The sequence below is a fragment of the Balaenoptera borealis genome (genome assembly GCF_965194805.1).
Source record: "Balaenoptera borealis genome assembly, chromosome: 13".
Lineage (NCBI taxonomy): Eukaryota > Metazoa > Chordata > Mammalia > Artiodactyla > Balaenopteridae > Balaenoptera > Balaenoptera borealis.
The window spans coordinates 97,925,342-97,950,684 of record NC_138870.1 but is presented as its reverse complement, the minus strand read 5'-3'; the positions used below and the strand labels follow the sequence as shown (position 1 = coordinate 97,950,684).

Genomic DNA, 25,343 nt, shown 5'->3' with positions numbered 1-25,343 from the left:
CCCCTCAGAGAGGCCAGCTGTCCCCCACCAAGGTGACATTGGCAGCTGGCTCCCTGCTGCTGCCACCCTCGCAGCCCAGACCCTCAACTCAGCCTGGTCCAAAGGTGAGGCTGCTTTAGGCTTTGTGTGGCCTCTCAGCCCTGCCGAGCTGGGGGTCAGGGGGGCAGTGACAGGACTCGGGTACTCAGGAAGGGACACAGGCCCCTGAGCAGCCTCAGGCAGAAACTCCAGGGGGGAGAGGGGGAATCAGCCCAGAGACCCCCCTCTGCCCCGTGTGGCTTATACCAAACCCCAGGGAGCCAGTCGCCCTCTGTAGGGTCAGAGGTCAGGGCCTCCCCCATCCCACATCCCTTCTTCCTCGGGGGCTTCCACGAAAGCTCTCCGAGAGCCAGTGCAGGTGGCAGAGCTGCCCGCCTTGCCTGCCTGGAGTGTGTGGGCCCTGGGCTGTCGCCCTCGCCCCAGCCACTGGCTCCCTCCCTTTCTCCTGTCTAGCTCTTGTCCCAGCCTGGCTCTCCAGCCCCTGGCCCCCCAGGCCAGAGGGACCTGGAGCACCCACCACAGCCCCTTTTTGGGCCCCGCACTTCTCTGCCGAAGAAGGAGCCACCTGGCTATGAGGAAGCTGTGAGCCAGCAGCCCAGACAGCAGGTAAAGAGGGTGGACCGGGGCCTGGCTGGGCTGGGCTGGGCTGGGCTCGGCTCCCACAGTCCCCCGGGCCTGGCTGGACGGTGGGGCAGGCAGGAGCCAGCCTCGCAGGTCAGAGAGGCCTTGGAGAGCAGCCGTCGGGCAGGAGTGAGTGTGGGCTCCAGGAGCCTGAGTGCAGGCCGCCGGGCTCTGTGGGCCAGGCTGGGGGGGGCCTCTTGTTCTAGACTTCCATCTCGTTTTCTTATTTTTGTGCCACAGGAAAATGGTTCCTCAAGCCAGCAGATGGATGACCTGTTTGACATTCTGATTCAGAGTGGAGGTAAAGTCCAGACCCGCCACTCTGCTCCTCGACCTCCTCCTTTCTTCACAGGTTGTCTCCATTCCTAGGCTGGTTGGTTATTGGGTTTGGTTTCGTTTTTTTTTTTTTTTTTTTTTAATGCTTTATTTTATACTTTTTTTTTTTTAAATTAATTAATTAATTTATTTATTTATGGCTGTGTTGGGTCTTCGTTTCTGTGCGAGGGCTTTCTCTAGTTGCAGCAAGCGGGGGCCACTCTTCATCGCGGTGCGCGGGCCTCTCACTATCGCGGCCTCTCTCGTTGCGGAGCACAGGCTCCAGACGCACAGGCTCAGTAGTTGTGGCTCACGGGCCCAGTTGCTCCGCGGCATGTGGGATCGTCCCAGACCAGGGCTGGAACCCGTGTCCCCTGCATTGGCTGGCAGGCAGATTCTCAACCACTGCGCCACCAGGGAAGCCCTGGTTTCGTTCTTGAACACGATGCCCGGCAGGCCTGGTGCTTTGGATGCGGTAACATGTGAGACGCGTCCCTTCTCCAAGGCCTGGGCAGGGACTCCCTGGGGTGCCGTCCTCGACACACGTTTGCCTGACCCTGACCTGCTGCGTGGCCAGCGCCGTGCCCGCAGCCCAGGGCGTAGCAGTGAGCAAGAGAGACGTTTGCCTTGGCGGGGTTTATAGCCCAGCGTGGGGAGATGAACGGTGAATGAAATAAGTAAATTATCTTATGTCAGACAGGCGTTAGGAAAAGCCGGGACGGGAAGGGTCGCAGGTGCGAGGGGTGTCAGGGTCAGCCTTGCCGGGCAGGTGCAGTTTAGCCGCAGGCGTCCCTGGGGAGCTCCTGAGCCTGCAGGGCTGACGGGCGCCGGGGGGTGGGGGTGGGGGGCGCCAGGGGCAGATTGGGAGGCCTGGTGGGTGCCGGGCGGAGGCCCATGGGCTCTGGGTGACACTGGAAGCCATGGCACAGCTTTGAGGGAAGGGTTGCCCCGCTGGAAGGGCAGGAGCAGGGAGGCAGGCGCGGTGGTCCAGGCGCGAGCGGGGTGTGTGGGCCGGGGAGGCAGCGGCGAAGTGCGGAAGGGCTGGAATCTGGGTGTATCTTGGAGAGAGCGCCGGTATGGTTTCCTCACGGCTTAGGTGTGTGGCGAGGGGACCCCAGGGCAGCCAAGGATGAGGCCGAGGGTGTGGGGAGTTACTGGGTGCAGCAGCATGAGCGCCGGGGGCGTGGGCCGGGGTGAGTGGTGGCCGCGTCAGTCGCAGCCTCAGTCCCTAGACAGCCGAGTGGAGGGCCACGTGGCCAGCCCGGGCAAGGTCTGGGCTGAGTCAGGAGTTGGGGAGTCGGTGTCCAGGGGGGCGTTCGGAGCAGCGAGGCAGGGGCGCAAGCAAGCCAGTGAGGCTGAGCAGCAGGTGGAGGGTGGGGGTGCACCCTTGAGAGGGTGACGTCCTGAGGCCATGGGCTGCTGATGGGCGGTCAGGGAAGACGAGAACCGAGATGCAGTCCCGGGCTGTGTTGTGGTGGCAGCTGGTGACCTCAGCCAGGGTGCTGCAGGGGGGCCAGGGCCAGAGCCTGCTTGAAGCGGGTTGAAGAGGCTGGTGCTGTGGGAGACAGCTGGTCAGGCGTTTATACACTAATTCCCCATTCCTCCGTGCCCCCCCGCACCCCCGTAACCTCTCTTCTCCTTCCTGTCTCTGAATTGATTATTCTAGATACCTTCTCTAAGCGGAATCATACACTATTTGTCCTTTTGTTTCTGGCTGGCTTCACTTAGCATAATGTCCTCAAGGTTCTTCCGTGTTGTAGCTTGTATCAGAATTTCCTTCCTTTTTGTGGCTGAATAGTATTCCATGGTGTGTATGTACCACATTGTGTTCAGCCCTTCATCCACTGGACATTTGGGTTGTTGCTACCTTTTGGCTATTGTGAGTAATGCTGTATGAACAACTGGTATCTGTTTGAGTCTGTTTTCAATTCTTTGGGGTACATACCCAGAAGTGGAATTGCTAGATCATATGGTCATATTCTGTATTTTAATAATTCTTGAGGAACCACAGAACTGTTTTCCACACAGCTGTGCTGTCTTCATTCATACCAGCAACGCACAAGGGTTCCAGTTGTTCCACATCCTCACCAACACTTATTTTCAAGAAAGTTTTTTGAAAATAGCCAGCCTAGTAGTTGTGAAGTCACATACCTCACTGTGGTTTTGACTTGCATTTCCCTAATGACTAATAACGCTGAGCATCTTTTCACGAGCTTATAGGCCACTTGAATATCTTGTTGGAGAAATGTCTGAGTTGTCTGTCCATTTTTCAGTTGGATTTTGTTGTTGAGTTCTAGTTCTTTATCTATTCTGGGTATCATTTACCAGATACATAGTCTGCAGATATTTTCTCCCATTCCGTGGGTTCTTCTCACTTGTTCTAATATTTTTGAAGTATAGTTGCTGTGCAGTCTTTTCAGTCTTGATAGTGACCTTTGATGTGCAAAAGTTTAAAACTGTTATGTAGTCCAGTTTATTTTTTCTTCCATTGCCTGTGCCTTTGGTGTTATAACTAAGAAATCATTACTAAATCCAGTGTCATGAAGATGTTCCCTTTTCTTCTAAGAGTTTTGTAGTTTTGGCTCCTAAATTTAGATCTTTGACCCATTTTGAGTTTTTTGTATGTGGTGTAAGGCAGGGTCCCAACAGCAGGTCATCGTCAGGCTGGTTTCTGACACCCATTGACTTTCTTGATTGGCAGAGATCTCAGCAGATTTCAAGGAGCCAGGGAAAGAGAAGTCCCCCCTGACAGCAGCCTGCGGGTCACCCCTGGCCACACAGCCGTCACCGTCCACCGAGCTCCCTCAGGCTGTCCCGCCTCCATCCGGCTCGCCGGCCCTCCCTGGGCGCCTAGAGGATTTCCTGGAGAGCAGCACAGGGCTGCCCCTGCTGACCGGCGGGCACGAGGGGCCAGAGCCCCTCTCCCTCATCGACGACCTCCACAGCCAGATGCTGAGCAGCTCTGCCATCCTGGACCACCCCCCCTCCCCCATGGACACTTCGGAATTGCACTTTGCGCCTGAGCCCAGTGGCGTGGGCCTGGACCTGGCCGATGGCCACCTGGACGGCATGGACTGGCTGGAGCTGTCGTCGGGCGGGCCGGTGCTCAGCCTGGCCCCGCTCAGCACCACAGCCCCCAGCCTCTTCTCCACAGACTTCCTCGACGGCCACGACTTGCAGCTACACTGGGATTCCTGCTTGTAGCTCTGGGGGCTGCAGAGCCGGGGGCTGGGAGGGCTGGAAAGTCGGAGACCTCGGGAACTCCAGGGAGCTCAGGGCTCTCCTGCCTGATGCAGCCTCTCCACGTGGTCGTGAGTCCTGACAATCACAGGCCCTGCTTTCCCCTCCGTGGGAGGCCGGAGGAGGGTGTCCCCACACCTGGCTCTGGCTCATCAAGGAGAAGAGCTTCCAAGAAGCAGCTCTGGGTCCCACCCTGGGGTTTCAGAGGCCTGGATGGGCCAGGGGCTTCTATTTGACCTCCTTTTGTGAGGTCGGGGTGCACTTGCCTGCTGCAGTTTGCTCAGGAGGCGAGGCTGAGGCAGGGCAAGGGGTGCATGTCCTTCCTTCTCTCCCCCTTCCCTGCAAAGGAAGGAACTGGCTGGGCCTCTACCTCACCACCCTCGTGATGCCAACACCACTGACCCAGGCTTCCCGGGCGGGGGCGGGGGGGGGGCTCCCTGCCATCTTAGTGTCTTGGTGTAGTGTGACCATTTAGTGGTTGGTGGCAAACATTTTCTGTACAGGTGTATATACCTCTATATTATATATCGCCATACATATATACACATATATCTTGGGGGCGGGTGGGAGGTGAATGCAGCCCCCCGCCCCCGTTCTGCTCTGTGCACACGGAAGGGCCTGCAGCCACCACTCCTGGGGCTGAACACAGCTTACCCGGGCCCCACCCATCACCTGTATTTGACGTGTAGACGCCTCATCACAGCCTGTGCCGCACCTGTCCTGCTTCCTGCTCATCAGTGCCATGAGGGCGGAGGTGCTTCCTGGCCACCTGCCCACATTCCGTCCCGCTGCCTCACTGCAGCCACCACGGCCCTGGGACAGCAGTGGAGCCAGAGGTGGCCCTCAAGCTATGGCCTCCTCCTGCCCTGGGGCCTGGCCTCCCTTCTGGCCTGTCATTGTCATTCATAGGGGATCAGGGATGGAGTCACCAGAACCAGTGCTGGGACAGAGGTGGGAAAGCTGTGTGAACTTTTTAAAATAAAAACAAAAACCCCACTTGTTAGTCCATCTCGTTCAATCCATGGAAGGGAAGAGGTGGGTGGTGTGGCTGTGTCCTAGGTGTCCTAGCATCTGGGTGCCACGCTGTGACCCTGACTGCACCTCCCCGTGAGGCCACCTCCCATCCCTGGCTGTGCATTCTGGACCACTTCTCTGGGAAGAGCAGAACCTTGGACGCGCAGCTGGCTAGACAGAAGGTGGGAGAGGTGCTTCTCAAAGACAGTTTATTTATAAATCAAAGAGGCCGGGGAGCCTTCAGCCACCCCCACCCTCCTCCTGAGCAAAACCTGACAGAACAGAGGTGGCATGCCACCTCACAAGGTTTTTGTTCAGCACGGTGAACCTGGGGCCCGGGGCCTCTGGTAAAGACCCTGGCCGGGCAGAGCCCTCCCCCGGGCGCTGAGAGTAAACAGGCTGAGCCAGGCCCCCACCTTCTGCTCCTGCCACCTGCTGCCCTCCACCAGCACTCTGACACCCAGGGCGGTGTCCCCGGACTCCCAACCACGGTGCCCAGCCAGAGCTCCCGAGTGTGTCCTCCCCTCGACCTTGCAGCTTGGGGTGGGCCCGAGGCTGGCCAGCGCCGGGCTGTTCTCTTCTTGCTTGAGGAAGGGGCCTGGTAGCCAAGGGGTCTGGGGAGGCCTGGGTGTGACGGGGTCCTTGGAGGAAGAGCATCACCCGTCTATGTCCCAGCTGAAAAGGTGGTGCTTCACCAGCATGTCCTGGACGCCCTCCTTCAGGGGCTGCTTCTCCTCCTGCACAGGAACAGCCCTCCTGTCACGGCCGCAGGGCACGCCACAGGGCCCAAGGGGCCAGAGTGGTTCTCACAGGCGACACCAGCACTCAGGGCCCCCAGGAGGCCTGCCTCAGCACCCACACGTCTGGGGGAGACCCGCCAGCACGAACACCCACACCGCCCCAGCCGCCATCCATCCCGGGGAAGGCAGGACCCGACCACCCACCTCTCTCTTTGCAGGAAGTTCCCAGTCTTGGGAGAGGCTAAAGGCGAAGCAGCAGAGGACCCTGGAGGCGGAGGGAGAGGGAGGCTGTCAGCAGCCGCAGGGGGCTCGGCCCGCCCCTCGGCCCACCCCCGGCGCCGGGCCTCTCACCGCAGCTCGCACTTGATCTGGACCCAGCCGGGGCTGCGCAGGAAGGACCAGGGCTGGTACCACTTCTCCACGGTCGGCAGGCTGGAGCAGAGCACCTCCAGCCACAGGTGCAGGACCTGCTCACTGGCCACAGGCAGGACGGGGTCGGGGGCGGCTCCAGGCAGAGGGTCCTGAGGACCGTAGGCGGGGCTCTGCCCTCCCGCACCGCACCGCGCTGGGCCACCCCCGCTCCAGGGCCCCTCCATCCGCACCCCCAACCTCCCTCCGCTTGATGGCCTATGCAGGTGACCCCGCCTCCTTCCCTCTCAGCCACTCTGGCTCCTCCGCGTGGGGAGACGTGCCCAGGGGCCCAAGGTCCCTGTGGCCCCCACTCCCCTCGGTCCCGTGTCTGAGACTCGGCCACCACCACCCCGGGCCCCGGGGCCTCAGTCCCGCCGGTCAGTCGGGGAGCGACACGCCCGCTCGCTGGCCGGTGGGCCCACGGTGTGTTCCGAGCAGGTCTTCGGGGACCCCTGCCCCGCCTCTCCAGGTCAGGGCAGCCTGGAGGCCGCCCCTCTGCTGCATGGCAAGTGCAGAAACACCGCACTCAGCCTGGCCAAGGTCCGAGCCTCGCACAAGCCTGCAGCCCCTCCGGCAGGCGCCCCTCCCTAGTTTGCAGCCACATCCCTGGTGAGCCTTCACTGCTCACCTTGCTGAAATCTGTGCTCCCCAAAACCCAAGCGCCAGCCCCGCGCCCCAAGCAGTGGCTGGTCTCACGCTGGAGGAGGGGCTTCGGGAGCCACCCTGGCCGTCTTCCACCTCCGTCTGCCCAGCTCAGGCCCCCCGCGGCCCCCACTCAGCAGCGGCGCAGACACTCACTTGAGCCCCACGCAGATGAGGGAGCGGAGCTTGACGTCCATTTGTGCGTGTGCAGCGTCATGGGTCACGTTAACGGACTGCACAGCCTGGAGGGCACAGCTGTCACTCAGGTGTCCCCAGCTGCCAACCCTGAAGGCCTGTCCCGCCCACGGCCCTGCTTACCCGGTAGAGCAGCTCCTCTGGGGTCAGGACTTTGCCATCTTCATCCAACCTGAAAGGGGGGGACCAAAGCTGCCAGCGCTGCCCTGGTGGGCTCGGGCCGCTCCCTCTCCCTCCTCCACCCCCAGCCCCAGGCTGCCGGGTGACCCTGCCAGGAGGACACTGAGGCCAGGGCAGGGTTACCTGTACGTCTTACACAGCACTAGGCGCGAATACACCGAGTCGAAGTCTCTCTCGACCTCCCGGCCCGCCGCCTGGGGGGCAGGGTGAGCGTCAGGCAACGGGGTAGGTACCAGGTCAAAGCCACAGAGTCCAACTGAGTTCAGGTCACCACCCCACCAGCTCCTGCCACCAGCTCCGCAGGGTGCAGGGGCTCAGGGAAGAGGCCTAACTCACCTCCTCGATAAACAGCCAGGGGTGGCAGGCGCCCCCAAGCAGGGAAGGCTTCTTCAGCCCGTGTTCAAACAGGGCCTTCAGGGCCGGGCAGAGGGTCCCTCGCACGAGGTCCGTGACCCCCTCTGTCACAGAATCGTCCCCCGCGATGGAGTACTGAGGGTGGAGGACAGGGTCTGAGAGGCCCCAGCCAGCCCCTCCCTGTCCTCACAGCCACTGCCACAAGCCACATGCGCTCGGGACGCAGGCCCTGCAAGGAGGGTGCAGGCCTCGCGGGCCAGAGGCAGCAGCGGCTCCGGGGACGGGCCTGCCTCGTGCGTACTCTCACCTCCTTGCTCCGCTCATCCAGGACTTCCACGAACTTTGCTGGAAACCAGCCTGTGGGAGAAGCAGGGCCCGTGAGAAGCGGGCGTCCTGGCGTCCTGATGCTCCCCCCAGTGGGGCTGAGGACACACGGGAGCGACGGAGGCCGCTGTCTGAGCAAACCCAGTGCCCGCTACAGCTTCCCAGCCAGGCCCGCCTTCCCCTCGCCCAGCGTGACACAGGACCAGACGGAGGCCTCACCTCTCAAGCCATTCAGCTCCCCCACCCAGCAGTGCTCGTCCTTCTGGGAGATGATCTGCGGAGGAAAAGGGCGGGAAGCACAGCTCCAGTTGCCTGGCTTCATCCTTGGCTGGGAGCTCTGGCCACCTGAGGGCTCGGCCAACCCGCCCGTGGCCTCGGGGCTGGCGGGGACGAAGGTGCCCGCTCCCCGCTCACCGTGATGATGTCGTTCTTGCGGAAGCCCAGCTCGTCATCATCGTGGCGCTCGAAGTCCAGCAGGGCCTTGGCCCGGCGTGGGTGGCCACGCGAGCATGCCACATAGTTCTCGTGGTCCCTCTGGTGGCTCTCCATGCTGTAGTCCGGGCTCAGCTCCTGCTGTGGAGGCAGAAAAGCCCGCCACGAGGGGGCGCTTGGAACAGGGCTAGGGCCCCTGCTTGAGCTGTGTGCACAGCCCGGGACCTGAGGCTCACCACACTGCAGTTCTTGGGGTCTGTGCACTGGAAGTGGCGTGCCACGCGCAGGATGGCTTCCCGGAGGTCGGCCACCAGCTCCGTCTGCTTGATGTTCTTGGCCTTGAGCGCCTCCAGGTCGTCCTCCCCTGCGAGGCCCAGAGAGCAATGGCGGCCGTGGCCCAGCCCGGCCCTGTCCCGACTCCAAGGAAGCGCAGTCCACACGGGGTGTGAGGCCAGACGCCCCGGGTCTGACCGCCCCTGCCGCCCCGCTCTCAGAGCCCAGCCCAGCGCTTGGCCACCCGCGCAGAGTTCTCACCGAAGAGCAGCGACGTGATGCCAGACTTCCTCCGCTGGGTCCTGCGGCGGACAACCTGCAGGCGGGGAAATCAGGTCGGCAGCGGCCCCAGGCACCCAGCGCCCAGCCAAGTGGATGGCGCCCCAGCACTGGGGACGGTGAGCAGAGCCCTTCCATGCGGAGGCCCAGCTGGCATCTCACTCGTGCCGCCTCCTCTGACATGGCCTCTGAGGCCGGCTCTGAGACTCAGAAACATATCGTCAGTTCAAATCTGGGTCTGTCCTACGCCCAAACCAGGTGGGTCCCAGCAGAGACGCGCCAAGGACAAGGCGGCAGGTCCCTGCACAGCTGTGGTCTGGCCAGGCCGGGCCCTGGGTGCTGAGCTGGAGGGGATGGTGGTGAGCTGGGGCCTCCTCCCTCACGGGCCCACCTGAGAGAGGTTGGCGGCGGGGCTGGCGCCCAGGAGCTGGCCCTGGTCGGCTAGGAGGTAGGCCAGGTGCTTGCGGCGCTGGCTCTCCACGGCCACGTCAGTGAGGGAGCCCGCCAGCCGCATGGCCTCCCCCAGCAGCAGGTCCGCGTCCTCCATCTGCGACGGTATGTCCGACAGCGTGTTGAAGATGGAGGCCGAATTCTCCGACTGGATCAGCTCCTCCTCCTGGGCCATGCGAGGGGCAAGGGGGGCGCGGTCACTGCCTGGCTGACCCCAGTCACTGGCCTCAGGCATGTGTGACTTCCCTGGATGGTCCAGCTGAGGACAGGGAGGCCCTGCCCCAGGAGAGAGACCTCCCTCCTCCCCGGGGCCTCTCCAGAGGGGCCAGGGCTCAGGCCACATGACACTGAGACCCGGACTGGAGCAGAGGTGGAGGGAGGGCAGACCCCGAGGCGGCTGCCAGGACAGCTGCATCTGGCACCCGGGGCTCCGGCCTTCACCTTGAGGCGCAGCATGCCCAGCGTGGTCTGGAACAGCACCAGGGAGCCCTCGTAGAAAAACAGGTCCCAGAGGCGCAGCAGCAGCCTGATGTGCACCACGCTGGCGAAGGCCGTGAGGAACCAGTGCAGTGTGATGAGGGACAGCTCTGTGGACACACATCACAGGCCCTGAAGCTGGGACCAGGAAGAGCCAGAGAGAAGGGGCATCCCCCAGGCACGCAAGCCGTGGAGGAGGTGGAGCGAATCTCCCAAAGCAGCAAGGGGCCATGCTTGCTCCACGGCAGAGAGGAGGCGGGGCGTCAGGGACCGTCAGAGAACAAGAGAGCAACGAAGGCAGCGTGAGTGGCCGTCGTCAGATGAGCTCCTTTCCTCCCCCTGAGCTGTCAGCTGCCCCATCCTCAGCTGGGTCCTGAGGCCTCAGATGTGCAGCACCTGAGCCAGAGCTCGGGACCCCCTGACCCCAGAGCAGAGGTGGGCTCGGGCCCTTACCGATGTCATGCTCCTGGAGCAGCCTGTCCAACCGAGGCAGGTACTGGACGATGAGGTGGCGCAGGAGCCGCTGGTCGGTCTGGACGCCCAGCAGGGTGGTGCTGAAGTAGGAGGCGGGGAGCAGGTCCTCGATGATGGCGCACATCATCCAGAAGGCGTCCTCCTCCTCCAGGAACAGCAGGAGGCAGGCAGCCACCTGGCCAGGGCAGGGGGTAAGGGGCCTCTGCCCAGGTGTCCATGCAAATTAGAAGAGGCACCCCCTCGGGGGTGACCGGTTAGAACAAGGCGGCCTCTGGTGGGGGGGGGGGGCCGGGTCACACCACAGACCACATGCCTGCCTCAGGCTTGGAACCCCTCCCTGCTTGGGGACCCCCCCCACTCCACCCCCTTCTCCAGGCCTACTGCCCCCGTCCCGCACTGTGCTCACCATGCCCGTGCCCTGGCAGTAGCCGATCTCCGGGTAGAGCCAGGCCAGCGCTCGGAGCACCCTGCGCAGGCGGGGTACGCCCACGCTGCTCACGTGGGCGAAGCAGGCGTTGCTGGGCATGGTGCGGAGCAGGTCCTTCTCAATCTGCTGGCAGCCCGCCCACAAGAGCCTGTGAGGCACACAAGCAGGCGCACAGCCTCCGCACCCCTGACACCGAGACCCCCGGGAAGGAGGCCGGGGGCCCCTGTGTGGGGCAACCTCAGGTTGGCTTCTCTCCCAGGAATGGGCATTCCTCAGGCTCCGGGTCAAAGTCACCCTCCTCCCTTCAGGATTAGAGCCCAGCTGGTGTGCAGCTGGTGCCACGTGATTCACAGGGGAGCCTCTGAACATAAAATTACAGATTCCTGGGCCTCAAACCACAGTTGTGGAATGAGGATCTCTGGAATGAATCCTGGAAACCTGTATTTAAAATCTCCAGGGGAGGGGCTTCCCTGGTGGTCCAGTGGTTAAGAATCCGCCTTCCAATTCTGGGGACGTGGGTTCCATCCCTGTTCGGGGAACTAAGATCCTACGTGCCGCGGGGCAACTGAGCCTGCGCGCCACAACTAGAGAAAAGCCCACGTGCCGCCAACGAAAGATCCCACGTGCTGTAACTAAGTCCCGACAGAGCCAAAATAAATAAATGAATAAATAAAACAAACAAAAAAAATCTCCAGGGGATCCTAATGTGCACTGGTCCAGTGGCCTTTTTGACAATCCCTCCCCCCACGCCCCGCCCGGGCCCCCCGCCAGAGGGACCAGGAGGAAGCTGGCTGGCTCCAGGCACACGTCTGTAGGTGCAAGGACTGCCCAGGGCTGCCTCACGGCTGCCGAGCTCTGCCGAGCTCTCCCAGGCCCCCCCGAAGGGCCTCCCCCTGCCCCCCCGCCCCCCCCCAAACAGGGCCCCACCTGCTTGGCAGCAACGGTCTCGTCATTGGCGCTGTCCTTCACGATCTCTCGGTAGGACAGCTCGGAGTTCCTCTTCTTCTGCAGGGCACCGGAGAGCCGCATCCACAGCTGATGGGGGGAGCACAGCGCTCAGTCCCCAGGGAGCCCCGAAGCCCTCGGCCCCCGCGGGCCCCGCCTCACCTGCGGCCTCATGCTGTGGGGCACCCCGGCCAGCACCAGGGAGCGGAGCTTCTCCGAGCGGGGCAGGGAGATGGCAATCTTGTCCCAGGTGAGGTCCCCCACGTCGTGGTTGTGGGTGAACTCCAGGTGGGCCTGCCAGCGCAGCCTCTGGGGGGGGTCCTCCAGCAGCTGGCCTGGGCGGGGGGCGCCGTCTGCGCCTGTGGGGGAGGAGGGAGAGCGACACCCGCCGCCTGTGCCCTGAGAGCAGAGGACTGGGCTCTGGGTCCGCCGCCCGGATCTCACCACCTTTCCAAGCATCTCCCGTGGCACCCCGAACAGCCAGCGCGAGCTCTTCGCTTTCACCCCCAAACCAGACCCACGAGGCCACCCCCCCACCAGGTGCTCAGGCTCCTCCTCCTCGGAGCACAGGCAGAACCTCGGCCCTCGCGCCCCTCCGACCACAGCCCTAGTCCAAGCCGACAGCCTCCTCACCAGCCTCCTAGTGCTGCCCTGCCTCCCTAGAGGCTGCCCACAGCCCCGTCACAGCTCAGAGCCTCTCACGCAGATACAGCGCCCGAGCCCCGCCTCCTCGCGCCCTGCTCCCTCCACCCCAGCTCCTCCCCACAAATCCACTCCCGCCTCAGGGCCTCTGCACCTGTTACTCCCCTTCCTGGCCACACTCACTGCCCCACTTCCTCCCAGTCTCTGTTCAAACGTCTCCCACCTCCCCTCCTCTCCCAGCCTCTTCTTGCCCCCAGCATACATTTGTTTGTTTACTGCCTGGGAACTCACAAGGCCAAGACCGCCTCTGGCTCTGTTTGAGGCACTGGGGATGCACAGTGGGGCGGGGCCACCCCACTGAGCCTCATCCTTACTCATCCCAAAGCCATGCCCTTGGCCTCCACTTTCTGAAACTTCACCTTCAGTGAATTCACATAAAGTGCACAAACTTTAAGTGTACACTTTGTTGAATATCAATAAACAAATGTCTAAACACTGACAGTCTAAACGCTGTCCCCATCAAGATACAGAATACTTCCATCATACTAGAAAGTTCCCTGTGCTCCTCTCAGGCCCAGCTTTTACCTTCTAAATATCTGCCTGCAAACTAGAGAACAAGGAAGACTCATCAGAACTGGGAATATGAGTGACCTGAAGATGACTGGTCTCAGTCAGTCAGTTAACATCTGGTTGGTAACAGGCTACCCTGGGTTCTGGCAGACGGCTTTCCAACAGCCCACTTGACAACAACAGGTGTCTTTACAGTAGAAAATAATGGAAATGGCCTAGGGGCCCACTCACAGAAGAATGGTTATAAAAATATGATGACAGGGACTTCCCCGGTGGCGCAGTGGTTAAGAATCCGCCTGCCAATGCAGGGGACATGGGTTCGAACCCTGGTCTAAGAACATCTCACATGCCGTGGAGTAACTAAGCCCGTGTGCCACAACTACTGAAGCCCGCGCGCCTAGAGCCTGTGCTCTGCAACAAGAGAAGCCACCGCAATGAGAAGCCCTCGTACAGCAACGAAGACCCAATGCAGCCAAAAATAAAAATTTTTTTTAAAAATTAAAAAAATATATGATGACAAATCCATTATAATTACAAGGATAGTACACAGCCACTGAAAAACATGCTTTAAAGAGGTCTTAACGGACAGAAAAAACGCTCATGGAATAATGTTAACAGATATAAGAGCAATATAAAAACATGTATATGATATCATCTTAGTTATGAAAAGTTACATATGGATACACACAAAGCCAGGAAAAAAATACATTGAAATGTCAGCAGTTATCTTCAGGTTGTCGGATAATGGGTTGTTTTAATCTTTATATCTTGATGTAGTTTTAAAATTCTCTATAATGAACATTATTGCTTTTATTATCATATGAAGATCAATAAAATTAATCTTAAAAAAAAAAAACCCAGGGAATTCCCTGGTGGTCCAGTGGTTAGGAGTCGGTGCTTTCACTGCCAAGGGCGTGCGTTCAATCCCTGGTTGGAGAACTAAGACCCCACAAGCTGCACAACATGGCAAAAAAAACCCCCAAAGGATTCCAGATACTTATAACAGCATCACCATCAGATGTGGCTCTGTCCTTGATTCTGGAACATCTGGGTAAAACATCTAGAGCCCGAGGCCACAGCAGTGTAATCAGTCACTGAAGCTGGTCCTCCCCAAGGAAGTGGAGAGATTACACCCGAGGGGCTGTCTCACCTTCCTTGTCCACGCGGAAGCCGAACTCATCATAGCAGACCTCTGGTTGCTCCCCTGCCTCTTCCTTCTAGACCCAGGAGTAGGAGAGTCAGCCTGGGGCTACGTGCACTGCTGCCACGCCTCCCAGCCTCCCTGACTCAGACCAAAGGCCACCCTTCCCTGAAGCTTCTGTGGTCATCACTCAGCTACGGGGGCCACGACCCTCTTGAATTCTCCCAGAGTTTTCCTCAGAGGTCAAAGATAAAATCAAGGCAAGAAACACGTTTTATGTATTTCTGTGTCCCCATAATACTGAGAGCAGAGTGCCATACTTGTTCCCCAACCTAATGCCCGATTCACAGGGAACGTGGAGCTAAGATGCTGTCTCTGATGGGGGCTTCTGACCCTGTGTGAATACGGGGGAGTGGCCCCCCTCCCAGGATGCCTGCAGCGGGCAGTGGGTCCCCTTGGGTGCCCCAGCGTGGGAGCAGAGCCACTGGCGCCCGTTGGCTGACTGCTGTACCTGTGTGTACTTGGCCAGGATCTCCTGGGGCCACATGCTAGGAGTCAGGGCTGAGAAGGGGCCACTGGCAGAAGGTATGTGGCTTCCTAAAACCAAGGAGGACCAGGAATAGGAGATGAAGAAAATGCAGAGCACTCAGGGGGAAAATTCAAGTTGAGACACCCCCTCTCCCTTCCTCTCCCCCCCGTCCCACCCACAGAGTGCCAGCATTAAAGGACTGGACCATCTAGAGTAGGATGGATGGGGGAGGGAAGAAACCTAGCAAAGTACAACTCTCTGGAGGAGGGAAAAGGAAGCCAGCAGTGTGTTACAAGACATAACCAGACTTCATCTCCTTGCCTCTCCCTCCACCTTTGAGTGAGGATTTGCAGGCTGGAACGAGAGGACAGGGATTCAGGAAAACTGAGAAGAGAGTTGCAGTAACTCTCCCAGATGCCCATCAGACGACTTCCTCCTTCCTCCACCTCTTACCTGGATGGTCCACGTGACCCTCGAAGGTCCGTGGAAAACAAGCCTGCTTCCCTCCCACCGGGGTGTCCTCCTGGATAAGACCCCCCTTCCCCCTGGAGAGCCTGTCGCCCCATGTCCAAGCCAGGCCCCTGCCTCCCACCTGACATTGTGTGGAGAGGACAGGCAAGTCTTCTGTAGATCCAGACTCAGGAGTTTCCTATCCTAATATCTTACAGCTGGAAGGCTCCTCAAGCTTCATCTGGTCCAGAAACATTTACCCTGGTAGGAGTGCAAAGAGGAAAGTCATTTAACGCAGCCCCTCTCCTGGGAGTCCTTTCTACCCGACTCTAATTTGCTGGCCCAGAGGTGGTGGGGAGGTAAATCCTGGCCACTGTTTGACAGGGAAGGAAAAGTCACACTTGAAAGAAAAAGCCTCCTATTTCATCCGAGAGCATACACTTTGAAGAAGCTACAAAACTATTGTTCTCCAACAGCTCTGTGAGCCAAGAGGAGGGTCTGCTCAGTTCCCATACTACTAAGGAAGGAGAGGATCACACAGACAGACTTCCTGATGCTCTGTACTCAGGCAAATGTTTCTTAAAAAAGAAAACAAAAACCAGCCACCACCAAAACTTCCATGAATAGGTTCCTCTGAGCCAGAAGTTTTGAGGAATCACTTAGGTACAACACTTCTGAGTCAGTGCCTCCACTCACCCGACACCGACGTTTCCACTTCATCCACCAGTCTGCTCGACTACACCTTCCAGCACCTCACAGCTGGGCAACTAGGAAATTGCCATCTAAGTCTCTCATGTCACTGTTTAACCCCTGCCTCCCTCCTTTTTTTGTCCTCTTAAAAAATGACTCAACAATTAAAAAGACAAACAGCCCAATTTAAAAATGGGCATAAGGGGACTTCCCTGGTGGTCCAGTGGTTAGGACCTCACACTCCCAACGCAGGGGGCCTGGGTTCGATCCCTGGTCAGGGAACTAGACCCCGCATGCCACAACTAAGAAGTCCTCATGCCACAGCTAAAAGATCCCATGTGCCACAACTAAGATCCAGAGCAGCCAAAATAAATAAATAAATAAATATTAAAAAGAAATAAAAATGGGCATAAGATTTAAATAGACATTTCTCCAAAGAAGAGACATAAATGGCCAATGAGCAGGTAAAAAGATGCTCAACATCATTAGTCATCAGGGAAATGCACATCAAAACCACCATGAGATTCTACTTCACACCCACGAGGATGGCATACTGGAGACAAAAGTCTTTTTTTTTAATATTTTATTTTATTTATTTTTGTCTGCGTTGGGTCTTCGTTGCTGCGCGCGGGCTTTCTCTAGCTGCAGCGAGCAGGGGCTACTCTTCATTGCAGTGCACGTGCTCCTCATTGCGGTGGCTTCTCTTGTTGCAGAGCACGGGCTCTAGGCACGTGGGCTTCAGTAGTTGTGGCACGTGGGCTCAGTAGTTGTGGCTCATGGGCTCTAGAGCACAGGCTCAGTAGTTGTGGGCCACAGGCTTAGTTGCTCCGTGGCATGTGGGATCTTCCCGGATCAGGGCTCGAACCCATGTCCCCTGCATTGGCAGGCGGAGTCTTAACCACTGCGCCACCAGGGAAGTCCCTGGAGACAAAAGTCTTAAGAGCAGTGTTTGGCCATATGGGATGAATACACTTAGGCACATAGCTCCTGTTTGTCCTACAGCAGTAGGCACCTGCCATTAAAACTTATCTTCAACATCAAAAAAAAAAAAGACAACAGTTAGTGTTGGTGAGGATGTGGCGAAACTGGAAGCCTCATACTCTACTGGTGGGAATGTAAAATGGTGGGCTGCTGTGGAAAGTACTCTTGACAGCTCCTCAAAAGGTGAAACACAGAGTTACCACATGACCCGGGAATTCTGCTCCTCGTTATTTACCCACAAGAAATGAAAGCAAGTGTCCACACAGAAACTTGTACTTGGATATTCACAGAATTACTCATAGCCAAAAAAGCAGAAACAACCCGTATGTCCAAGAACCGATGAAGGGATATATGAAATGCATAGAATATCCATACAATGGAATATTATTCAGCTATAAAAAGGAATGAAGTGCTAATAATGCTATAACACAGGTGAACCTTAAGAATATTATGCTCAGTTAAAGATGCCAGTCACAAGAGGATGAATATTGTATGATTCTATTTAAATGAAATGTCCAGAAGAGGCAAATCCCTGGACACAGAAAGTAGCTTAGTGACTGCCAAGGGCTGGAGGAGAGGGGAAGGCACAGTGACTGCTAATGGGTACAGGGTTTCTGTTTGCAGAGATGAAAAGAGTTCTGGAATTGGAGAGTGGTGATAGTTACACAACAGCATAAAATACTCAAACCACTGAATTATACACTTTAGAAATAGCGAACTTTGTACCATGTGAATTATATCTCAATTTAAAAAAAATAAATAAGCCATCAACTGAGGCGTCAGCACTTGGGGCTCCCTCTGACTTCCTATTTCTAGCCTGCTCCTATTAGAACAGGCAAGAGCCTATTATCACCCACTCGAGCTTCAACAGAAATGCAGTTTGAGGGGTGGCTTTCTCAGCCTTTTTCTGAATATGAAGCCTTTTACTTCTACCTTTTACTTCTAACCATGAAATGAAAGGAAGGTAACATAAATGGAAGGTAACAATGGAGATGTGGGTGAAATATTTTAGGGCAAGTTGCCTTCTAGGTTTTAGAATCATATTCACCTAGGCCTAGACCTCCTTTCGCCATTTTTCAGGTGACAGGAGCTCAGAGGTGACAGCTGTTGGCCTTGTCTCCTGCGTGCTGTCTGCTGTTGGGAATTCGGGGTAAATGAGAAGGGTCAGGTGAGTGAGAAAGAAACAAAAAAGGAAAATCAAAGAACCACTTCGAGGGCACCGTGAGAAGCATGAGAAAACATTACCCTATGGACCCTTTACTCCAGCGAATGTTGAAAAATGGGCACATGAAAAAAATCCCAGTTCTCTTTAAAGACACACTTGCAAATCTGGGGCCAAACAGCTTGTCCCAAGGGCAGCTCAGCTGGGTCACCAACCTCTACTCCTGCCCCCAGACACACCCTGACCGGGCCACATTTGGGCTAAATGCCCATTGTGGAGGCTTTGATGCCCAGCTGGGAGGGAGCCCTCTTGCTTCCAGGCAAGCCTTGCTGAGAAACAGATGGCAGAACCCGCTTCCCTAATGGGCCAGCCATCCTAGACTTGTCTGTCTGTTCTGCGTGAGGAAAACATAACGTCTTCCTTCAGTATAACAGGTATGCGGGGCCTGGTTTGAATCAGAATTCTGTGCTGGATGGAGCAAGTATTTTAACATTAAAGGGACTGAGCTAGAAGTTCTTAAAATCACGTCACCGTTCAGTCCTCACAGCATATTCTGAAGCAGATTATCTCTGGTCCTCACACACGAGAAAACGAGCCTAGAAGAGACGCACGTACAGTCTCCCAAATGGACCCTGATAAATGTGCCCCCTGCACCACCATGCTGGGGAGATGATGTCACTCGGCCACCAGCTTGACAGTGCCAGGAAATAACCCCGTGCTCGGCCAGGCCACCGCTGGCCTGGAGCCCTGGGCAGGCACACTGCTGTGGCACCAGCGTTAGGAGGGCAAGGCTTCCGAGCTCATCCTCTGCCACCTTTGTGCAGAGGCCGGACGGCGCTGCAGTTACAGTGAAGACCTCTCCAGACAGACAACTGTGGATTCAAATCCCGGCTCTGCGGCTCCCCCCTTGTTATAACCTTGGGCACGTTCACGTCACCTCTTTGAGTCTCAGTTTTCTTCTCCACAGACTGGAGTAACAGTACCTATGTCTCACAATGGTTATGAGGATGAAGTGAGAACGCAAAGAGCCCCAGCACACTGACACACAGCGAGTGCTCAGGAAGCATCAGGCAATTAGCAGGAGTCCTCATAATCTCCAGAAAGTTACTGTGAATATCTGGGCCCTCTACACTGAGGTTACTCAAGGCCATACGATACTGCTGATATCCATCCAGCCATTACAACCTGTAAAAACGACAACTCGTATGGTTCAATGTAACATATGCCAGCTGGGATCATCAGAAAGACTCCTCGTCATTGACGCCTCAGAGGTAGTGATTTGGCTGTTTCTTCCAGAAGGGCAGAGAAAGTGTGGAGGAAGCAGGCGTTGTCTATAAGTGGAAGAAAAGAGCTGTCTCTGGCTGTGGAGGACTGAGGGGCCTGGGAAGACAATTCTCAGTCCACAGCTCCCTTTCCCAGCCTTGGCCTGCCCCCCTCATTCATTCACTCAACAGTTACTGAGCACCGCCACGAACCACACATGGTTCTAAGGGTTGAGACGCAACAGTGAAAAACCAAAGTCCCAGCCATTACATCACAGCAGAGAATCAGACAACAAACATAAACACAGCTGTGTTAGATGGTGCTAACTACAGGACTCTGAGGAAAATAAAGCAGGATAAGGCACAGGAGAGTCAGGAGAGAGGAGCCACGTAGCCAACGTAGTCAGGAAAAGCTCTTTGAGCATAAGGTGACATCCAAGCAAAGGCCCAAACAAAAGGAAGTGGGAGACCAAGTCCTATGGCTCCTGAGGGAAGGAAGATCCAGGCAACAGGAGCAGCAGGGTGAAGACAAGGCAGAAACAGAGGTGGCAGGTGAAGTAGCTGCAGGGCAGAGGGGCTGGGAGGAGCTGGGGAGGAGCTGGGGAGGAGCTGGGGAGGGAGGAGGAGGAGGAAACAGTGGGAGGTGCAGCCGGCTCAGGAGGGCCTTAGAGCGCAGTACAGAACTGGATCTTATCCTCCTTACAGGAGGGTTCTGAGCAGAGGCAAACCTGAATCTGATTTAGGACTTCAAAGCTCTCTCTGGCTGCTGTGCAGAGAAGACCGCAGGGCAGGAGGGGCGACACAGCAGGAATGATGTTGGCTTTGCTACCATGGGGACGGTGAGAAACGGTCAGGTCTGGGTATATTTTAATGAGTCTCTGCAATAATACGTATATGCCATTTCTCTTACCAACTACCCCCTAGTCCCCAAGTTCCCAACAGGAGCCAGAAGTGATATTGCAAACCTGGGCGGGCAGGTTTTTCCAGCCTCCAGTCCCTATGGAAACCTTCCTGAAAGCAGCCATCTGGGAGCTGGCTAAAGCAGCCACATCACTGGCGGCCCTGATGTTGTCACAGGGGTACTGAGAGGCAGAAACTTTTGAAAAACAAGAAATATACTGGAGGAAGATTAAAAGACTGTCATCTTTAAGCATGTAAATTTTTAAAAATGCCTTTTGATCCAGTAACTATTCTCCTGGAAACTTATCTTAAGGAAATAATTCAATACACGCGAAAAGGTATGTACATGAAAAGGTCTACTTCAGCACCACCTATACGACAAAAACATGAGGACAATTTACATGTCAAACATTAGGGGAATTAATCAAATCTGGGTATACTGACACAATAAAACGTGATTTAATCATTTCATATTCCAGTTATGGACTTCCGCTTTTGGCCAAGATGGAGTTACAAGGACTGGATTTACTTTCCCAACCTGAACAACTAAAAAGCCAGAAAGATACACGAAACGATGGTTTTCAAACATTGGATGACAGGCAGCACAGGACAGTGAAGCCTGAGAAAGAGAAAACAATTGAGCTGAGCCCTGTGACGGCCCGCTACCACCTGGAGAGAGTCTGCAGCCAGGACTGGGCACCCAGGAGGGCAGAGGAGCTGAGCTGAGAGCTAGAGGTGGCCAAAGCAGCCTGAAGTTGTAGAGCAGAGACTTGCAGAGAGCTCCAGAAATCTGCAGAGAGCACCCCCAAATCTTCATGTGAATACTGGTCAGAGCGTGTGTGTGAGGAAGCTACCCAAGGTTGGGAAGAGAGCCACCTGCAAGCAACACAAGGAGTAATACCTGAAGCTCACCCTACCGAGTCATTGTGATGTATTTTCCTTTTCAGAAATTGTGGAATGCAATTTGCCCAAACTTTGTTAAGAATTTTTGCATCTATGTTCATGAAGGATGTTTGATTGTAGTTTTCTTTCCTAATAACACCTTTTTCAGGTTTGGTATCAGGATGATATCTGCTTTATAGAAGGATTTGGGAAGTAGTCCCCCCTCTTCCATTTTCAGGAAGAGTTTGTGTAGAAACCGGTATTATTTCTTCCTTAAATGTTGAAAGGAAATCACCAATGAAGTCTCCTGTGCCTGGAGTTTCCTTCATGGAAAGATTTTCAACTACAATTTCTTTCATAGAGATAAGGCTACTCAGATTATCTTTATTCCTCCTGAGTGAGCTTTTTTTAAAAAAAATTAATTTACTTATTTTTGGCTGCGTTGGGTCTTTGTTGCTGCGCACAGGCTTTCTCTAGTTGCAGAGAGCGGGGGCTACTCTTCGTTGAGGTGGGCGGGCTTCTCACTGTGGTGGCTTCTTGTGTTGTGGAGCACGGGCTCTAGGTGCGCGGGCTTCAGTAGTTGTGGCTTGTGGGCTCTAGAGCGCAGACTCAGTAGTTGTGGCGCACGGGCTTAGTCGCTCCGCGGCATGTGGGATCTTCCTGGACTGGGGCTCGAACCCATGTCCCCTGCATTGGCAGGCAGATTCTGAACCACTGCACCACCAGGGAAGTCCCCTGAGTGAGCTTTGATAGTTTGTGTACTTTCAAGGAATCTGTCCACTATCCAAGTTGTTGAATTTATTGGTAAATTTAGTCCAAAGTATGCAGAAGAAAAAAAAGCAATAAACAATAAAGATAACAGAAATCAATAAAACAGAAAACAAAAAGAGAAAAATCAATGAAACCAAAATCTGTTCCTTTGGAGATCAATAAAATCAAACCTCTGATCAGACTGAACAGGAAAAATGAGAAGACACAGATTACCAATATTATCAGGAATGGAAGAGGATACATTACTACAGATCCTGGAGGCATTAAACGGATAATACGAGAATATTATGAACAACTTTTGCCAATAAGTTCTACAATACATAAAAACAATACCATCATGACCAAGTGGGATTTATCTTGGGAATGCAAGACTTGTTCAATATTTAAAAAATCAATCAATGTAATTCAGTATATCAACAGACTGAAGAAGAAAAACTATATGATTATCTCAATAGATACAAAAGAAGCATTTGGCAAAAGTCAACATCCATTCATGATAAAAAACTCTCAGAGATCTAGAAATAGAAGAAGCTTCCTTAACCTAATAAAAGGCATCTACAAAAATCCTACAGTTAACATCATACTTAATGATAAATGACTGAATGCTTTCCCCCTAAGATTGGGAACAAGGACAGGATTCAACATAATTCCAATCAAAATCCCAGTAGGAGTCATACAGAGTGAAGTTAAGTCAGAAAGAGAAAAACAAACATGGTATATTAACGCATATATGTGGAATCTAGAAAAATGGTATAGATGATCTTATTTGCAAAGCAGAAATAGAGACACAGACAGAGACAACAAATGTATTGATACCAAAGGGGAAAGGGGAGCGTGGAATGAATTGGGAGTTGGGGCTGACATATATACACTACTATATATAAAACAGATAACTAATGAGAACCTACTGTATAGCACAGGGAACTCTACTTAGTGCTCTGTGGTGATCTAAATGGGAAGGAAATCCAAAAAAGAGGGCATATATGTACACGTATGGCTGATTCACTATGCTGTACAGCAGGAACTGACACAGCAGTGGAAAGCAGCTATACTCAAAAAAAAAAAAAAAAAATCCCAGTAGGATATCTTGCAGAAACTGACAAGCTGATTCTAAAATTTAAATGGATAAGCAAAGGAATCAAAATACTCAAAATAATTTTGAAAGCAGAAAGTTGGAGAATTCACACTACCTGATTTCAATACTTACTATAAAGCTACATGTAGTACAGGTGACACTGGCAAAAGGCAAGACATATAGATCAATGGAACAGAATAGGTAATCCAGAAATAGACCCATACATATGGTCAATTAACGTTATGAATTGAGTTGTGTCCCCAAAAAAAGATATGTTGAAGTCCCAACCCTCAGTACCTCAGAATGTGACCTTATTTGGAGAATGGGTCTTTGCTGAGTTTAACCAACTTAAGACAGCCTCATTAAGGTAAGCCCTAATCCATTATGACTCATGTCCTTATAAAAAGGGGAAATTTGGACACAGATATATAGAGAGAGAAAATATGAAGAGACAGGGAGAACACCATGTGAAGCACAGACTGGAATTATGGTGTAATAAGCCAAGGAACGCCTGGGGCTACTAGAAGCTGGAAGAAGCAAGGAAGGATCCTTCCCTACAGGTTTAAGAGTGAGCATGGCCTTGCCGACACCTTGATTTCAGATTTCTGGCCTCCAAAACTGTGAGACAATATTACTGTTGTTCTAAGTCACCCACTTTGTGATACTTTATTATAGCAGCCCTAGGAAAGTAAATAATTAATTTTCAACAAACATATAAATGCAATTCAATGGAGAAAGGATAGTCTTTTCAACAAATGGTCCTAGAAGAATCAGTACAAAACTTCTAGAAGAAAACATAGGAAAAAATGTTTGTGACCTTGCTTAGGCAAAGATTTCTTAGATATTGCACTAAAAGTATGATCTATAAAAGAAAAAACTTGATTAAATGAGACTTTATCAGAAGCCATTGGTGGTAGAAAATATGTTCAAATCACACCATTTAATAAAGAACATGTATCTAGAATATAAGGAGTTCTCTAAACTCAGTGAGCTGGAAACAAACAATCCAATTAAAAATATAAAATGGGTGGGACTTCCCTGGTGGTCTAGTGGTTAAGAATCCACCTTCCAATGCACAGGACACGGGTTCGATCCCTGGTAGGGGAACAAAGATCCCACATGCCGCAGGGTCCACAACTACAGAGCCCATGTGCTCTGGAGCCTGCGTGCCACAGAGAGAAGCCCGTGCACCACAACTTGAGAGAAGCCTGTGCGCCACAACGAAGAGCCCACATGCTGCAACTAAGACCCACCACATCCAAAAATTAATAAATAAATATTAAAAAAAAAATAAAATGGGCAAAAGATTTGAACAGAAACATTAACAAAGAAGATATACAGATGACAAGCATACAGAAAGATACTTAACGTCATTAGTTATTAAGGAATGCAAATTAAAACCACAATGAGATATTACCATACACATATTAAATGGCTTAAATTAAAAAACAAACCACCTGACAATATTAAGTGCTGATGAGGATTCAGAGCAACTAGAACCCTCATACACTGCTGGTAGAAATGCAAAATGGTACCACAATTTTGGAAGAAGGTTTGGCAGTTTCTTATAAAGTTAGACATGTACTTACCACACAACCCAACAAACCCACTCCTAGGTATGTTTATCTAAGGAAAACGAAACTTTTGTTTACACAAAAACCCGTATGTAAACGTTTGTGGCAACTTTATCTGTGACTGCCAAAATCTGAAATCTGAAAACAACTCAAAGGTCCTTTAACTGGTAAATGGATAAAGAACTGTGGTACGGGCTTCCCTGGTGGTGCAGTGGTTAAGAATCCACCTGCCAATGCGGGGGACACGGGTTCAAGCCCTGGTCCGGGAAGATCCCACATGTCGCGGAGCAACTAAGCCTGTGCACCACAACTACTGAGCCTGTGCTCTAGAGCCCGTGAGCCACAATTGCTGAAGCCCACGCACCTAGAGCCCATGCTCCACAACAAGAGAAGCCACTGCAATGAGAAGTGCGCGCACTGCAACGAAGAGTAGCCCCCGCTTGCCGCAACTAGAGAAAGCCCGCGCGCAGTAACAAAGACCCAATGCAGCCAAAAATAAATAAGTAAAATAAATAAATTTATATATAAAAAAAAAGAATTCCAATTATAGGGACTAAAGAAATATGGATACTATTTATGATATAATGTTAAGGGAAAATGTATGTAGCATGTGCACTCAGAAACGTGTATATCTGTCATTTACTCCCCAAATATTTCCCCAACACATGTCATGTGCTAGGGCAACAATGATTTACAATCTAGAGGGGGAAAATCAAACAGAAAACAAAGAGATGGATAAATAAATAAGAATTTCAGAGTATGGCAAGTGATCTGAATAAAACAAAAGGGTGATGTGATATAGAATCCAGGGACGGTTTGCCTGGCAAAGCATAAAGCTATTTTTTTCTACTGCACCCCCCCCCCCCAAAAAATACCAAAAAC

At 53.9% G+C, this 25,343-nt stretch overlaps 2 protein-coding genes across 21 annotated transcripts in view; one reads left to right on the top strand and one right to left on the bottom strand.

The window, feature by feature from the left end:
* The window catches only part of MRTFA (myocardin related transcription factor A), a 206,395-nt gene extending 201,184 nt beyond the window's left edge, over window positions 1-5,211 (top strand). For 8 of the 14 annotated variants that reach the window (XM_082350098.1, XM_082350094.1, XM_082350102.1 and 5 more), the window contains 4 exons: window positions 9-104; window positions 493-645; window positions 901-1,012; window positions 3,677-5,211. In XM_082350098.1, the coding sequence (XP_082206224.1) occupies window positions 9-104; window positions 493-645; window positions 901-1,012; window positions 3,677-4,179 (864 nt within the window). In that variant the 3' untranslated portion in view covers window positions 4,180-5,211. The remainder of the gene's footprint in view (window positions 1-8; window positions 105-492; window positions 646-900; window positions 1,013-3,676) is intronic. The other 6 variants (XM_082350095.1, XM_082350104.1, XM_082350097.1 and 3 more) reach the window with 3 other exon arrangements.
* Window positions 5,212-5,421: 210 nt separating this feature from the next.
* The window catches only part of SGSM3 (small G protein signaling modulator 3), a 35,442-nt gene continuing 15,520 nt past the window's right edge, over window positions 5,422-25,343 (bottom strand). The window contains exons 2-22 of one of the 7 annotated variants that reach the window (XM_082350112.1): window positions 15,307-15,425; window positions 14,697-14,782; window positions 14,195-14,261; window positions 11,995-12,191; window positions 11,815-11,922; window positions 10,867-11,010; window positions 10,440-10,635; window positions 9,951-10,096; window positions 9,451-9,675; window positions 9,042-9,096; window positions 8,744-8,871; window positions 8,490-8,648; window positions 8,295-8,349; window positions 8,059-8,108; window positions 7,734-7,886; window positions 7,521-7,591; window positions 7,341-7,389; window positions 7,179-7,264; window positions 6,321-6,443; window positions 6,174-6,234; window positions 5,422-5,966 (exon numbers count right to left, since the gene is read on the bottom strand). In XM_082350112.1, the coding sequence (XP_082206238.1) occupies window positions 5,886-5,966; window positions 6,174-6,234; window positions 6,321-6,443; window positions 7,179-7,264; window positions 7,341-7,389; window positions 7,521-7,591; window positions 7,734-7,886; window positions 8,059-8,108; window positions 8,295-8,349; window positions 8,490-8,648; window positions 8,744-8,871; window positions 9,042-9,096; window positions 9,451-9,675; window positions 9,951-10,096; window positions 10,440-10,635; window positions 10,867-11,010; window positions 11,815-11,922; window positions 11,995-12,191; window positions 14,195-14,261; window positions 14,697-14,782; window positions 15,307-15,313 (2,247 nt within the window). In that variant the 5' untranslated portion in view covers window positions 15,314-15,425 and the 3' untranslated portion in view covers window positions 5,422-5,885. Of the gene's footprint in view, window positions 5,967-6,173; window positions 6,235-6,320; window positions 6,491-7,178; window positions 7,265-7,340; window positions 7,390-7,520; window positions 7,592-7,733; window positions 7,887-8,058; window positions 8,109-8,294; window positions 8,350-8,489; window positions 8,649-8,743; window positions 8,872-9,041; window positions 9,097-9,450; window positions 9,676-9,950; window positions 10,097-10,439; window positions 10,663-10,866; window positions 11,036-11,814; window positions 11,923-11,994; window positions 12,192-14,194; window positions 14,262-14,696; window positions 14,783-15,306; window positions 15,426-17,883; window positions 17,970-25,343 lie in introns of all 7 variants that reach the window. The other 6 variants (XM_082350107.1, XM_082350108.1, XM_082350110.1 and 3 more) reach the window with 6 other exon arrangements.